General features: G+C 40.2%; 1 protein-coding gene across 3 annotated transcripts in view; it reads right to left on the minus strand.

Annotated features, from left to right (window-relative positions):
* Positions 1–5,924: 5,924 nt before the first annotated feature.
* The window catches only part of CDK6 (cyclin dependent kinase 6), a 132,163-nt gene continuing 124,963 nt past the window's right edge, over positions 5,925–13,124 (minus strand). For all 3 annotated transcript variants that reach the window (XM_060248507.1, XM_060248509.1, XM_060248508.1), the window contains 2 exons: positions 8,161–8,296; positions 5,925–7,597 (listed from right to left, as the gene is read on the minus strand). In XM_060248507.1, coding sequence (XP_060104490.1) covers positions 7,451–7,597; positions 8,161–8,296 — 283 coding nt within the window. In that variant the 3' untranslated portion in view covers positions 5,925–7,450. The remainder of the gene's footprint in view (positions 7,598–8,160; positions 8,297–13,124) is intronic.

Raw genomic sequence — 13,124 nt, forward strand, 5'->3', positions numbered from 1 at the left:
AGAGAACAAGAAATACCATGATTTGGAGCTCTGCTCACTCATGGAACCCAAGGATTAAGGTGTTGAATAAACTCCATTATTTAACTGGTATTTATGTCCATGTAATCGTATTTAGGACCATAATCTAAACTGGTTTAAATGTATCTTGTGTAGCGGATCATGTACATTTGCATTTTCAGGTCTTAGAACTGAAGAATATTAACCTAGTGAGGAAAACAAAGAATATACTTATATACTGTACAGTATAGTATATAACATAAATGGCACGCACACATGTTAAAACATATTTTCATATGCAAGGGAATATACAATATCCCTCACAGTATACATTTCAAGTTATAGATGCAGCCAAAACAGCTTCTTGACTTAAACTAACAGGAAGGCAAATTGTGTCCCAGACACCAGACTCCTGTGCTTGAAAAGTGAGCCCACATAATACAAATCATCTTGAACATGGGTCTTTTTAGCAGGAAGGGGCAAACACTGTAATTGTATTCAAACAGCAGGCAACAACATTCAAATGATTTCAGGAAGCAGGTTCTCTGTAATGATTCAGGTGGAATTCTGACATTGGTTAGCGGCAAAACAAAAAATAAAAAGGCAATAGCTTAAAAGTAAACTGCTTTGATGTTATGTTATTGGCAAGATGAAAGAGCGAACACAAAAGCAACACATTCTCATTGGAAGCTTGCGGGGGGGGGGGAGGTGTCCAAATATGCCAGGGAATAGGGCATGTCAGTCATTTTAAACTCATCAGTTGGAAGGTGTCTTCCAAAGAAGAAGAATAAATTGAAAAAGAGAGCAGAGGACCCTAGCAGCTCAGAATTATGATGAGAAAATAATTTCTAAATAACAGGCAACTAGAGGCCCCACGGCCAAATTCAGTCTGGCCAGTCTTTAAGTGCTTTACATTATGATCCCAAGAACACTTTCTTAGAAGTAAGCCACCTTGTAAATGGCACATGCAGATTTTAATACAACTTGACTTCTATAAGATTTTGCATAGTCCTGTTTAGGATTCCACTGGTTAATTTTTTTTTGGTATGTAATGCATTATTCATTATTCTGGAAAATAAGCAATCATAGGAACATGTGCAACTACCCTAAATTGACGCTGATTACTGGTCTAGCTAGGCCATAATTGTTTACTGTGACTGGCAGCAGCTTTTCATATCTCAAGCAGAGATTTTTTCCCAACCCACCTATGAAAGAGTTTAATGAATGTTACTGGGGATTAAATCTGGGACCTCTACATGCAACATGTGTACTCTATAGATGGTTTTGCTTCTTTCTTTCTTGAGTCTGGGAAGGCACTATCAAAGAACAAATCAGGATTAAGCCAGGATGTCTGCATTCAGGCATCACGTGAAACCACAGTTAACAACAAATAAACCAACTTCAGGTCTTGACTTCATATCCTGATTTGACAGAGACCCTAAAAGAAGTTCCCCACATCCATGCAGCAGCTACACAGAGTATAAGAAATAAATAGGCTCAGAATGCCACAATGTATGTGTATGGGTGCTCCTGCCTGCCTTCCCCTCAAGTCATCTTGCTCTGTCAAAACAGCATCATGGGGAGTTGTGCTCTTTTTAAAGTGCTGCAACAGCTGTGGAGTAGATGTGCGCAGCTTTTTCAGCATCTGAGGGGACAAGACCACGTCAGCTTGCTGTGCTTGATCAGGATCAGCCCTTGTGCCTTTTTTTTAATTGAAAATTATTTTAGTTTAATACATGATTTCAAAACAGAACTAGTAAGACCAAACAGGACTAGAATGGCATATCTTTAAATGATACTGTCACGTCTAGCTTGGCATTTTGGCTTGTCATTCAACTTTACTTTCTGGTCTCTTCACCCACAATTCTTTCAGCTTTCTTCTTGCCTGCTTATCCTTCTGCTTGTTGCTCTCCAGCCTTCTTCAGGTCAGTAAAAGTAACAAAAAGGTAAGGTAGGTTTGTGTTTTTCTCCCCTTTTTTGGTCACACATTTCTTTAGAAGGTCTTCTGGGCTTTGACCAGGACCATGTTTGAATTCTGTGCTAGATTTATGTGGCCCAGCTTCTTGTGGCTTGCCGAATCCCTTCTATGAGTTCTGCCCTAATGTTTCCTCACAGCACAGTTCCCAGTCCTGATGGGATTTGTCTTTTCATTTTTCCATATGCTCGGTTACCTACAGTTTAGTGTTGAGAAACAAATAATACTATTTGGTTTCTACTATCTGTAGAAATCTGTAAAATCTTCTCTTGTTTCAAAATCTCATTTCATGCATAGGAAAGTAGCTTTGTGCTAATTTGGGGCACAATTTTGGGATACTCCAGTAGTAAACAAGATGGTGTTTGGCTTCGAGGGCTCTTGAGAGCCCCCAAACATAGATTCCTTCTGAGCAGTCTCCACACAACTCAGACCCAACTCAAACATCATCTGAAAACAAACAATTTGCTCTACAGGTCGCAAGTTGAACTGGAACTTTGTCTTCATAACCCTCCCCCCTTCTCAGCAGCCTTTTTCAATAGAATGTGTGTGTACACAAACAAACACAAATTAATGTGTTTCCAGCTGAGTGCCTACTTGAACTTAGTAAAGTCAACAATAACATTGAGTGACTGTTACAAACCAAAGACTCAAGTGTTTGAGGGTCTGGCTCTCCTCCCTTTGCAAATGTCTGAACTGTTTTGATTCAGAGCAAATTCATCAAGAGGGAGGCAAACAGCAGGAACTTCAGGAATGGTGGGAATTCACAGGTTTAGAATGCCTGTATTAAAGTTCCACTTGGATTTGGTTTTCCTGTACATCTTGCTAAAAACTGGTCAGCAACAAGCCATTTTGCAAAGGAGAGTTAAAGGAAAACCTATTGTTAGCAAAGATAGCCCAGAGTGTTGCATGACAGAGAAAATGTTGAAGAGCCTCGCCTCAGTGAACTAGCAGATACATGTCAGAGTTTGAGCACCATAATAATTGGCCAACATACCAAATAATATCAAGTAAAACTGCAAATACCAGACACAATATAGAAGGAGTCAAGTGTGCTGTTGTATGCTCATTAATTTCTATGAGGTTTAGATACACCGAAATTACTTTGGACAATGCCAACTGCCTTTTAAAGTCTGTATTTCTTGTCCAGGCAAGCCTGATCTCAGAAACTAAGCAGGGCCAATCCTGGCAAGTACCTGGAAGGCAGACCACCAAAGAAATAAGAGAGCCGGGACACAGAGGCAGGAAATACAAGCCACCTCTTTGGAAAATGTCCTAGCTGCACCAGGGGATTGCCAGAAGTCACCATGTCTTCCAGGCATGCAGGTGTGCACACACATACACACAAATTCTGAAGTCTGAATTTATTGTTCGTGCACAGCTATTACTTATTCTTTGCCACTTCAAAGTATTTAGCACCTAACACTGCCACTTCAAAGTATTCAGCACCTAACATTATGTTCCAAGCACATTTCTAATTATATAATCAGTGACAGTAAGTGAAAAAGTTAATTGGCTATCATAATTTTTAATTATCAGGAGAGAGAATATGAAGCTAGCCTATTCTGGCAGCATGTATGCAGAAGAATTCCTAAATCATACTTCATATTAGCAAATCTCATAGAATTTTTAATCTGTACATCATACTAGCATATCTCATTCAAACTCTGAAGAATTCTAGCTTAAAAGGTTTTGTGGATATATGCCTGATCTTTTCAATTATGATGTATTTTATGACTGATATTTTATGCATTGATACATAAAATTGCATGAGAGAGAGAGAGAATTATTAGCTAAGAGATTGACATGGTGTTCTTTCCTGGTTATTCTATATTTCAAAATATAGTTTCTAGCAGCCTTTCATAAAATCATTCTAAAAAGAACTTATTACATAAATAGTTCAAAGTAACATACTGCAGAAATAGCATAGTAATTAAATTTTCCCGAAGTAAAATCCAGTTGGGCATCAAGCAGGACTAATCTATGACATTTTCTTGTGCTAAGTGGCTGCCCTACATAACATCAGTGGTGAGTCCCAGGGTACCATGCGGCACTGCAGAGGATGCTGGGAGGGAGGTATCAAAGTGTATGGTGCTTCACTGACATCCCTAAAAAGAACGCCTCTCTAAATGGGAGCTTGGTGAGGGTCTGTGACTTAGCAGTAGAAAATACACTTTGTATCCACTCTGGGAAGTCCCAGATTCAATCCTTGAGACCTCTAGTTAAAGGATCTTGGGCAGCAAGTCTTGAAAAGCTTTTCTCTGCTTAAGGCCCTGTAAAACTGCTGCCGGTCAGAACAGACAACAGTGAGCTAGATGGCTGACTCAGTACAAGGCAACTTCATATATACAGTATATATACTCTAAGATACGCTTTATGTTCAAGCAGCCTCTTGGATTGCAAGATGTTCCATGTGGGGAGAAAGACAGTGTCAGCAGCCTCCCCAATACTAATTGCAGGTTTGGAGGGACATTTTAAATTGTGAAGAGGTGATAATCCTTATTTTCCTCTTTTAAAAATGGAGGACTGTCCTAATATCATCTCCTTTGGTGCTCAGTCCGTCCTCCACCTACCTAGCAATCTGTAATCGAAATATCAGGGAGCATCCAGCTACGGTTTCCACTGCAGGACAGACTGGGCACTGCTGTCAAACAAAGTGAGATGTTCCGCTTTATATGCTGAGCGGTTCTGCATCATAAATGGGCCCCTGGATTGTGGCCAAAGTGCTTAATTGGAAGAAAGAAAGATTCTAACTATCCATAATTCTAAGATTCTAAGTATCCATAATTTTATTCCCCTGATAAAGAGAGGCAAACTATGCTGAATTTCCTAACATTTGCAGAAGTACATAACTTATTTTATGTTGATCCTGGCTGGAGTAGCAACAGATGTCTCACACTATTAAAAGGGGTGGCTCAAAACTAAAAGAAGATAAAGCAGCTGGACTGCAAGCTAAGCTTTTAAGTGAAATACGTTCATAGCTATTGTAGACTAAGGAGTATGCAGAAAAGAGCTTCTCCAGTTAATCCTCTTGGAGAAAGACATATCATGTCTCATTCAAATATCTGGGGAAAAAAGCACACTGCCTGTTCACAGCCTTTGGGTACCATCTAGTGCCTGTGCTCATAATCCAGAGAAGGTTAAACTCATACATGCCCCATTAGCACTTTAAGGCTTAACCACAACTTCACTGAGATTGTGCTGAATGATGCAAAGGGCACATTCACATGGGAGCTTTTGTCGGATCCAGACTAAACTGGCAACTTCCACCAAATCCTCCTTCCCGCCACAGAGTCACTTAATGCCATTCCTCAGGGTCTCCTATTCTCCCAGGAGTAGCATTTTGTGGAGATCAGTGGGCTCCAGTAGGAAGAGGGAAAGAAGGAAAATGCCATCTGCCATTGGAAACTTTCGTCTGGACCGGAGTTTCCTCTGAGTTAGTGTGAGCTAGCTCACAATTTTTTAGCCTCTGGCTCACACATTTTTGTCCTAGCTCAGGAAGGATGCTCCCAGAGCAGACTAATTTATGCAGCAGCCAAATCACTCACTCACAATTTTAATGCCAGTAGCTCACAAAGTGAAATTTTTGCTCACAAGTCTCCACAGCTTAGAGGGAGCATTGGTCCAGACCCAACCTAGTACAAAAATACTACCTCTGTAGTGCAGAGTTTTTCCATAACGAGCATGCCCTATCCCCAATCCTGTCTATAAATGAGACTGTGCAAAAGGTGTGTGTGTGTGGGGGGGATCTGCTAGGAGTAAATATGCAGGAAATAAGGACTTTGTTGGTACAGCTCTATAGGAAGAGAAGACAAAACAGGGATTACCACACCAAAGTTTATAATGGGTGTTAACAGTACTAGCCCTTCATTGGCTCAGCAGCACTTATTGTATTGTTGTTGCGGCCATTTATATGGCAGGTTTTCCTTGGAATTACAAGTGGATCACTGCAATTGAACCAGCCTAAGCACACATCTTTATTTTTGTGGATAAAAATTATTTCATCAAAACAACGCTACAAAAATAAAAATTCTTTTTAAAAAATCTATTTTTTAAAAAAACCTTAAACTAAATATATATATTTATATATATATATATATATATACACACACACATACACACAACATTTATTGCCATATTTAATAAAATTGTGCTAAGGCAGCCAGGTGCATTATTTATTAAAGCCGGCTTTCAAATGACAGCAAGCTAGAGAGAGGACTAGACCAATCAGTCTAAAAGGTGATATAGACAGGGATTCTCACAAAGTAGAAAAATATAATCTACTAAAGTACATGAAATGCAGATGCTCTGTGGATGATTTTGTTGTAACAACCAGAGTCATGTGCTCTGGTGCCTGAAGTTCAGGGATGGAATTCTAGCAGGCGCTTCTTTGCATATTAGGCCACAGACCCCTGATGTAGCCAATCCTCCAAGAGCTTACAAGTGTCTTCTTTGTAAGCTACTGGAGGATTGGCTACATCAGGGGTGTGTGGCCTAATATGCAAAGGAGGTCCTACTAGAATTCCACCCCTGCTGAGGTTTAGTGTGGGCAGGGCAGGCTGAATGCTGGAGTGAGTCCTCCCTCTGATTTATTCTCCAGGAAAAACATTTTGCTCCAAGTATTTTCCCATTGATAATTATAAATACAAAGAAGAGTTACTTGATTTTTCTTATTCCTTCATGCACCTGAGAGAGGGATATCATCTACGCTGGAAAAGTAATCACTGCCCAAAGGTATACACAATAGATTTACGACTGAGGAAACAAGAAGTTACGCTGTGTAATAATAAAGCTGACATAACTAAAGTAGACTAAATTCTTACAAAGTAATTTCTTTAAAACCCACCTTTTCTTTTGCTTCACTTCAGTCTTGTTAAATAATTTCCTGTGCATTAACTCAAGAGACACAAATTATTATGAAGAGCATCTCACGTTTCTTATTGGAAAGGGTATGTACACATTTTTCACAACTGCAGGCGGTTTGTGATTTAACAGAGGTGCAGTGCTGTTCACGTAAATATTGCTGTGAAATTACTTTTTTTTCTGTAATCATGGTTAATCAGCATAGTGCCAAAGAAAAGTACCAAATCAGACTTTAGCACCCGAGACATAGAAGGTATCGCATTTTGGTAGTGAGACCAGATTACTCTAATCCACTCTGGCACCATTCAGTGTTAAGAGAAGGAAATGGCAGGTGATATGGTCAGCAGCTTGTCTTCACCTGGAGATCTCCAGAGAGTCAGACTTAAAACTAAAAAAAATCAAACCAAAGTGAGAGTCATTGTAAGCCTTGTCTCTTGCATTGTTTTACTGAAGTAAACTAGATTCTTTCCCTTGGTGAAGTAGATTGTCCTGAAGAAGCACATAGACAATTCATGAAGTGATGATTTTTCAAGTAATGATCTTTAGTTGAACATCTATGGTCTTCACCTTCAACAGTGACTGTATTGGTTCTATCTGTAGACTGCCTTTGAAGCATCCTTATGATGTATTTATCGCAGAAGAGTTTTGACTGGATGACATATCAGAGTCTGTACTCTCCTTGCATTTCTCCAGATCATGAAAATAAGGGTGACACAAGGCATCATAAGCTGATATTCTCTTTGTGGGGCTGAATTCTAAACATTTCTGTATATAGGGGAAAAATGAGACAGCTGTGAATCAGGAGGCTATATTTAATCTGATCCAGTAATGCAATTATTATGAGATCTATCTCAGCACTTAACAGTGTTTTCCAATAATGGAAGAAATGAATAGTGGAAAAATGAATTTTGTTTTGTTTCTAGCTATTCTCTCTCACTTTGAATGAGAGAAAGAAACTGCAAAAATAATTCACATTATAGCATATGGATTAATTAACATAATTGCATATGGATTTATTTTTAAATAGTTGGGAACCATTTACAGAAACTTATGTGTAGATCTGCCACCACTATTGTTATATTTTCATCTTTATGTGTATCTTTCCTTTAACTTGTTCTTTTTCCTGCTTTTTGAAATAAATGTTTACAGTGAATGGAACAAATTATTTAGGGATCTTTTCTTAAAATGTAATTTAAAAATTCTGACACTGTTACCCATAATCATTAGGACTATTGATTTAATAAACCTAATATACTGCTGCTTTTTTTTGCGATGCAAAATGGGGGGCGGGGAGCCTGCTTCTAAAGGTTTGATGTGCAAACACTTACAAGTAGCAAATCTTTGCCTAGATCATCAATATCAGCTACAAAATTTTCAATAGGCTGAGGGGTTTTAGATGTGAAGGCATTTCTTGGAAGAGCAACATCATTAGGCCAATCTTCTTCTTCGGGAAGCCCAATTACACTGTGAAACAAACAAACAAACTTCAAATAAAAATATTAGTACATTCTATTTCATTCACACAGATACATATCTGCTCTCTCTAATGAAATTTCTCATGAGTAATACAATTCGAAATTCAGTTATTGCTCATTCCTATTCAAGAAAATCTTTCACCTGTGTTCTTCAGATACCTTTCTCCATTGAAGTCCATAGAGCTTTCATTCCAGAACAGGTATATTGTAATTTCCCCTCCCCAGAAACACCTTTATAGTAGGTGTTCCCAAGCACTTTCATATTTACAACTGGTCAACATGACATAGAACCAAGCATCTGGTGAGACAGACTCTAGAATGTCATTTTGAAAACAGCTGAGTAGAAAGCCTGGAAATCAGGATGCTTAACAAAATGCCTAGTTGAAGTATTTAGCTATCATCTTAATGTGGTCTGTTCCATACAAAATCATGACACTTCAACGGAACCATGTTTCTTCAAGGCAAAATATCATCTGGTTAGGAACTAGAAACCAACATGGTTGCAAAGTGCCACAAGGGGGCAGACTTGTTCCTATTACCAAGCCATCTCTTCTTGCACTTGTACTGAAAGCAAGGGCATTTCCATAAGCAAGAGTTTTCAGAAGTCAGGATGCTGATGTAGCCCACACAGTGAACAACTGGGTGAACAAGCTGAACAGTGAATAACTAGATGAATAAGATGAAACTTAATTCTGACAAGATAGAGGTTCTCTAGGAAGGCAGACCAGGGAGTTGTCTTCGTTGGGGTTCTACTCCCTTTGGAAAGCCAGGCACAGAGCTTGGGAGTGCTGGTCAACGCAGTAGCTACCTTGGAAAATCATTCAGCTCGAGGGTGGCTCAGAGTGCTTTTGCCTGGCTACAGCAGGTGTGCCAACTGTGTCCATTCCTGGATCAGTCAGATCTAGCCACAGTGATCCATACCTTACTTACGTTTAGACTGGACTACTTCAATGTGTAGTACTTGGAACCCTGCAGAACACCGAAGGCCAATCCTTCAGCTTGTTCACCCAGTTACAGATTCCAAGCACCAGTTCCGAACACCAACAGAATCTTCAGAGAGTTTGGTGAAAAAGAAAGGTAGAGCTGGGTATCATCCACATATTGGTGATACTGCAGCCCATGCCTCCTGTTGATCCCTCCCAGTGGCTTCATATAGATATAGGTAGCATGGGGGATAAAAAAAAACAGAGCTGGAAGGGACCCCAAGGATCATCTAATCCAATTCCTGCACCATGAAGGAAATTCACAGTGGCAATGGACAAAGCAGGAATCCCTATCTTCTGACCCCCCCCCCCCCCCGGATAGGACCCAAACCACTGGAACACAGTGCGGTGGCCCTTAATCCCAATGTGCATGCATGAACTGTGAATAGAAAGTAGCTTTATTTACACTTTCATTTATATCTTCAGTGTTTTTCATGTCATCAGTCCTGGCTGAAGACACCCATGACAACAGCTAAATAGGTATAATCCAAGATTACTGAGTGATGTGGAATATGCAGTCCACCCCTAGGTAGATCTGTATCTGTAAATACACACAGTTACACAAAAATACATAACTTGGGTACTATCCATTTAAACATTTATGAATCAAAATATGCAATGCAATCGACTACTATAATGTGGCTGTTTCCTGAGACGCAAGGACCTAAACCCTACTGACTGCAATGAAATTTGTTTCCAGGTGAATGTAACCCCGATATTTATATATACAGTTCTTTTAAAAGTGCTGAACATAATTGATTTCTATCTGTGCATGAAACAAATGAGTCTAGTGGCACCTTGAAGACTAACAAAAATTTATTTTGGCAGAAACTTTTGTGGACTACTACTTCAGACACTGTAAGTGGCAGGCCTTTTGTGTAGGTGGAAAAAATACAGAAAAGACTATCTCAACAAAGTGGAGATTCTTCTGTGGGCTTTTTGTCCCATGCTCTTCATGGGCTTTCTTCCAGTGCTATGAGGAACAGTTCCTTCATAGACCTTGTAAAGCAGGGGTGTCAAACATGCAGTCTGGGGGGCCGAATCAGGCCCCCAGAGGGCTCCTATCAGGCCCCCAAGCAACTGGCTGTCATCTGCTTCCTTCTCCCTATATCTTGCTTCTTTCTACATAACAGTTTGCTTTGCAAGGCTTGCTCAATTGCATAGGGGCTACAGAGCAAAATCTCCATTTTCTCCATTGGCTGAGGCTCATACCTTGGGGGTGGGGCAGAGTTTGTTTTTCCAGGCCCTCTCAATCACACAGAAGAGCTACTGAGCTCTCTCTTGCTTCTATTGGCTGAGGCTTCCCCCAAGTCAGCAGTTCATGTTTTTATGAGGGCATCCACAAAACTGAGATCACTAACCTGATCTTTATTGAGGTAAAAGGATTACACAAATTAATACTATTTAATGTTTCACTTTTGCTATTGAACCACAAAAATGAAGTTTGGTGCTGCAGGTGGAAGACAGGAAAACACAAAGGCATTGCAACTGACTGGTTTCTTTGCAGTGCCACTGGAAAGAAAAGATAGAAAGATTAAGAACACTGGAAAGTCTGGATCCTGAATTTTTTTAGGCTGGCTCCTAGGTTCAATTTGTCAAAGCCTGCTCTAGTCTACAGGAGTTTAAGGTGAAATAAAATTCTGTTAGTCTTTAAGATGCCACAGGATTCCTGTTTATTTTGGCTGCAGCTTTGTGTGTCTACCTCCTTGGAACAAATAAAATGTCGGAGGGAAGTTGTGGATGATGCTGCCTCACATAAGGGAAAGACCAGAAAATCTCTTGCTCTCTTCCAAATGATCATTTCCCCATTCCCCTCCACCAAAAAAAGTTTATTAAAAATTACTCTGTAGATAAAAGAATGAAGCTTCCTGAGATACAAACAGTAGCTTGATAAAGCAATTGACTATTCCACACTCTTATAAGCCCGTTGACTTCAAGGGACTTCAAGAGTGTTAAGCCTGCTTAGGATCACAATGTAAATTTAGTGGCCACCAGCTGTAAAAACAGAGAAGTCCACCAAAGCATATGCAAAGCAAGAGAGGTACTAGAACTATTAGAAGATTATTGCTTTACTGGGATAAACGCTGACAGATTTTCCCCGCCCTCTGCACATCCAGTAATAATGATTCTCTTGCGGCTGCTCAAACTGGCCCAACATTTTCTCTTTCTGATTAATGGGCAAATTCTTTTCTGAACAGGTAATGACACTTACTAAAAACAGACAGAAAAGCTTGTATGTGGGTAGCTGTTAGTTCAATCCTATCCTGGCCCATTTTCTCACCAGAAATGTCATAGGAAACATGGTACTTTTAAAAAGTCCATCATGTTTTCTGTACTGTAGGCAACAAAGCATTTTATTTAATCAACCCAGATGTAAATGAATTGAAAGGATAATTGTCAGAGCCAGAAAACCTAAACCATCTATTTCTGACTTAACAGCATAAGAACAGCTCTGCTGGATCAGGCCAGTGGTTTGTCCAGGATAGCATCCATTCAGCAGCCAAGCAGTTGCCCCAAAAGTCCAGTAAACATTCTAGATTGTGCAGGAAAAGCTATTTGAGGGCATGACAAATTAACCATGCTAGTGACTCAGATGAATTGGGCATAGAGCACAGGAAATGGAAGCCAATGTGTTTCAACCCAAACCTTGCAACTGAAAAACTTTCCATTCAAAATAAAAAAATCTTTTCAGAGGGCTGTTTAAGAAAGGAAGACTGGGGGTTGCTATGCAGAGGAAGGCAAACTGCCTCTGTTTTATCTCTTGCCTTGAAAACTCCATGGTCCTAGGGTTGCCATGAGTTGGTTGGGACTTGATGGCACACAAGTATTATTAAAGCTTCAGAAACCACTCCTGAAAATGGAAGGAACTCTTCTGAAACAAGTGGATGTCTCTCTCTTTGACCTGATCTGCTTGTTTCTGTCTGTAATTGCCTGCAATGGAAGCCGCACTTAGGTGCACACCCAAGATTGTCTCCATTTCACACAGAGATGCAAATTCATTTATACCTTCAATTCCTGAGTTATGTATGCATATGTGAGGATTATTACATGTTGCAAAAAAGACATGGTGCTCCTATAGAGATAGCAATTGTATGACCAGAGAAGGTCAAGACATATAAAGGGAAGCAATTTACATAGTTGCAAGAATTTTCCTCTTCTGGCCCTCTCCTTAGCACCAGCACTCTAGTCAATAGTTTGGATCTGACCATCTTTCAGCTGGTGAAAAAGAGGGATATGGGCAAATGAGACCTCCATGTACAAAAGCCATGAGGAACAAAGCCTGCAGTAGATAGGGGAGTTGGGCAAGACTGAGTGAAAAAGCTGGCTGGAATCAACCCAATCTCCCCTCTGCCCTTCTTCTAAGGAGCTTAGTTCTCTCCTCTATCATGTCCATGTACCATGTGGTGTGCTGTTGTGAGTGCCAGGTCAGTCTGTAGACTTTGGGGATACATGCTGTTGGGGAGAGCAATGAAATTACTTAATTTGCTGATTGGGAGAAGTGTGTGTAGGACTGACTGGAAGAAAAGAAAATTGGGTAATGGGTGGAAAGAGGTCTCCCCAAGGACTGGAGTGCTGAGGCCTCAGCTGAAGAAGGTTTTCTCTGATGTGGGCCCTCCCTTTTTGGAAATCCTTTCTTCTGAAGGAGGTTAGCTCCCAGACCATCTGTCTTTGAACTGAAGCTGACTTCTTCTCTTGGATGGTGAGGAGAGAGGTCCTTCTCACCGAAGGCCTGCTTCTGAGGGGCTTCTGAGGGACTGCGACTGAACCAGCTTCCACAAAAAAACAACACTTCTGAGACACTGAGTACTGGACCTTTGGTTTGGGAAAGTGAAA

This window comes from Heteronotia binoei, chromosome 10 (genome assembly GCF_032191835.1).
Source record: "Heteronotia binoei isolate CCM8104 ecotype False Entrance Well chromosome 10, APGP_CSIRO_Hbin_v1, whole genome shotgun sequence".
NCBI classification, from domain to species: Eukaryota; Metazoa; Chordata; class Lepidosauria; order Squamata; family Gekkonidae; genus Heteronotia; species Heteronotia binoei.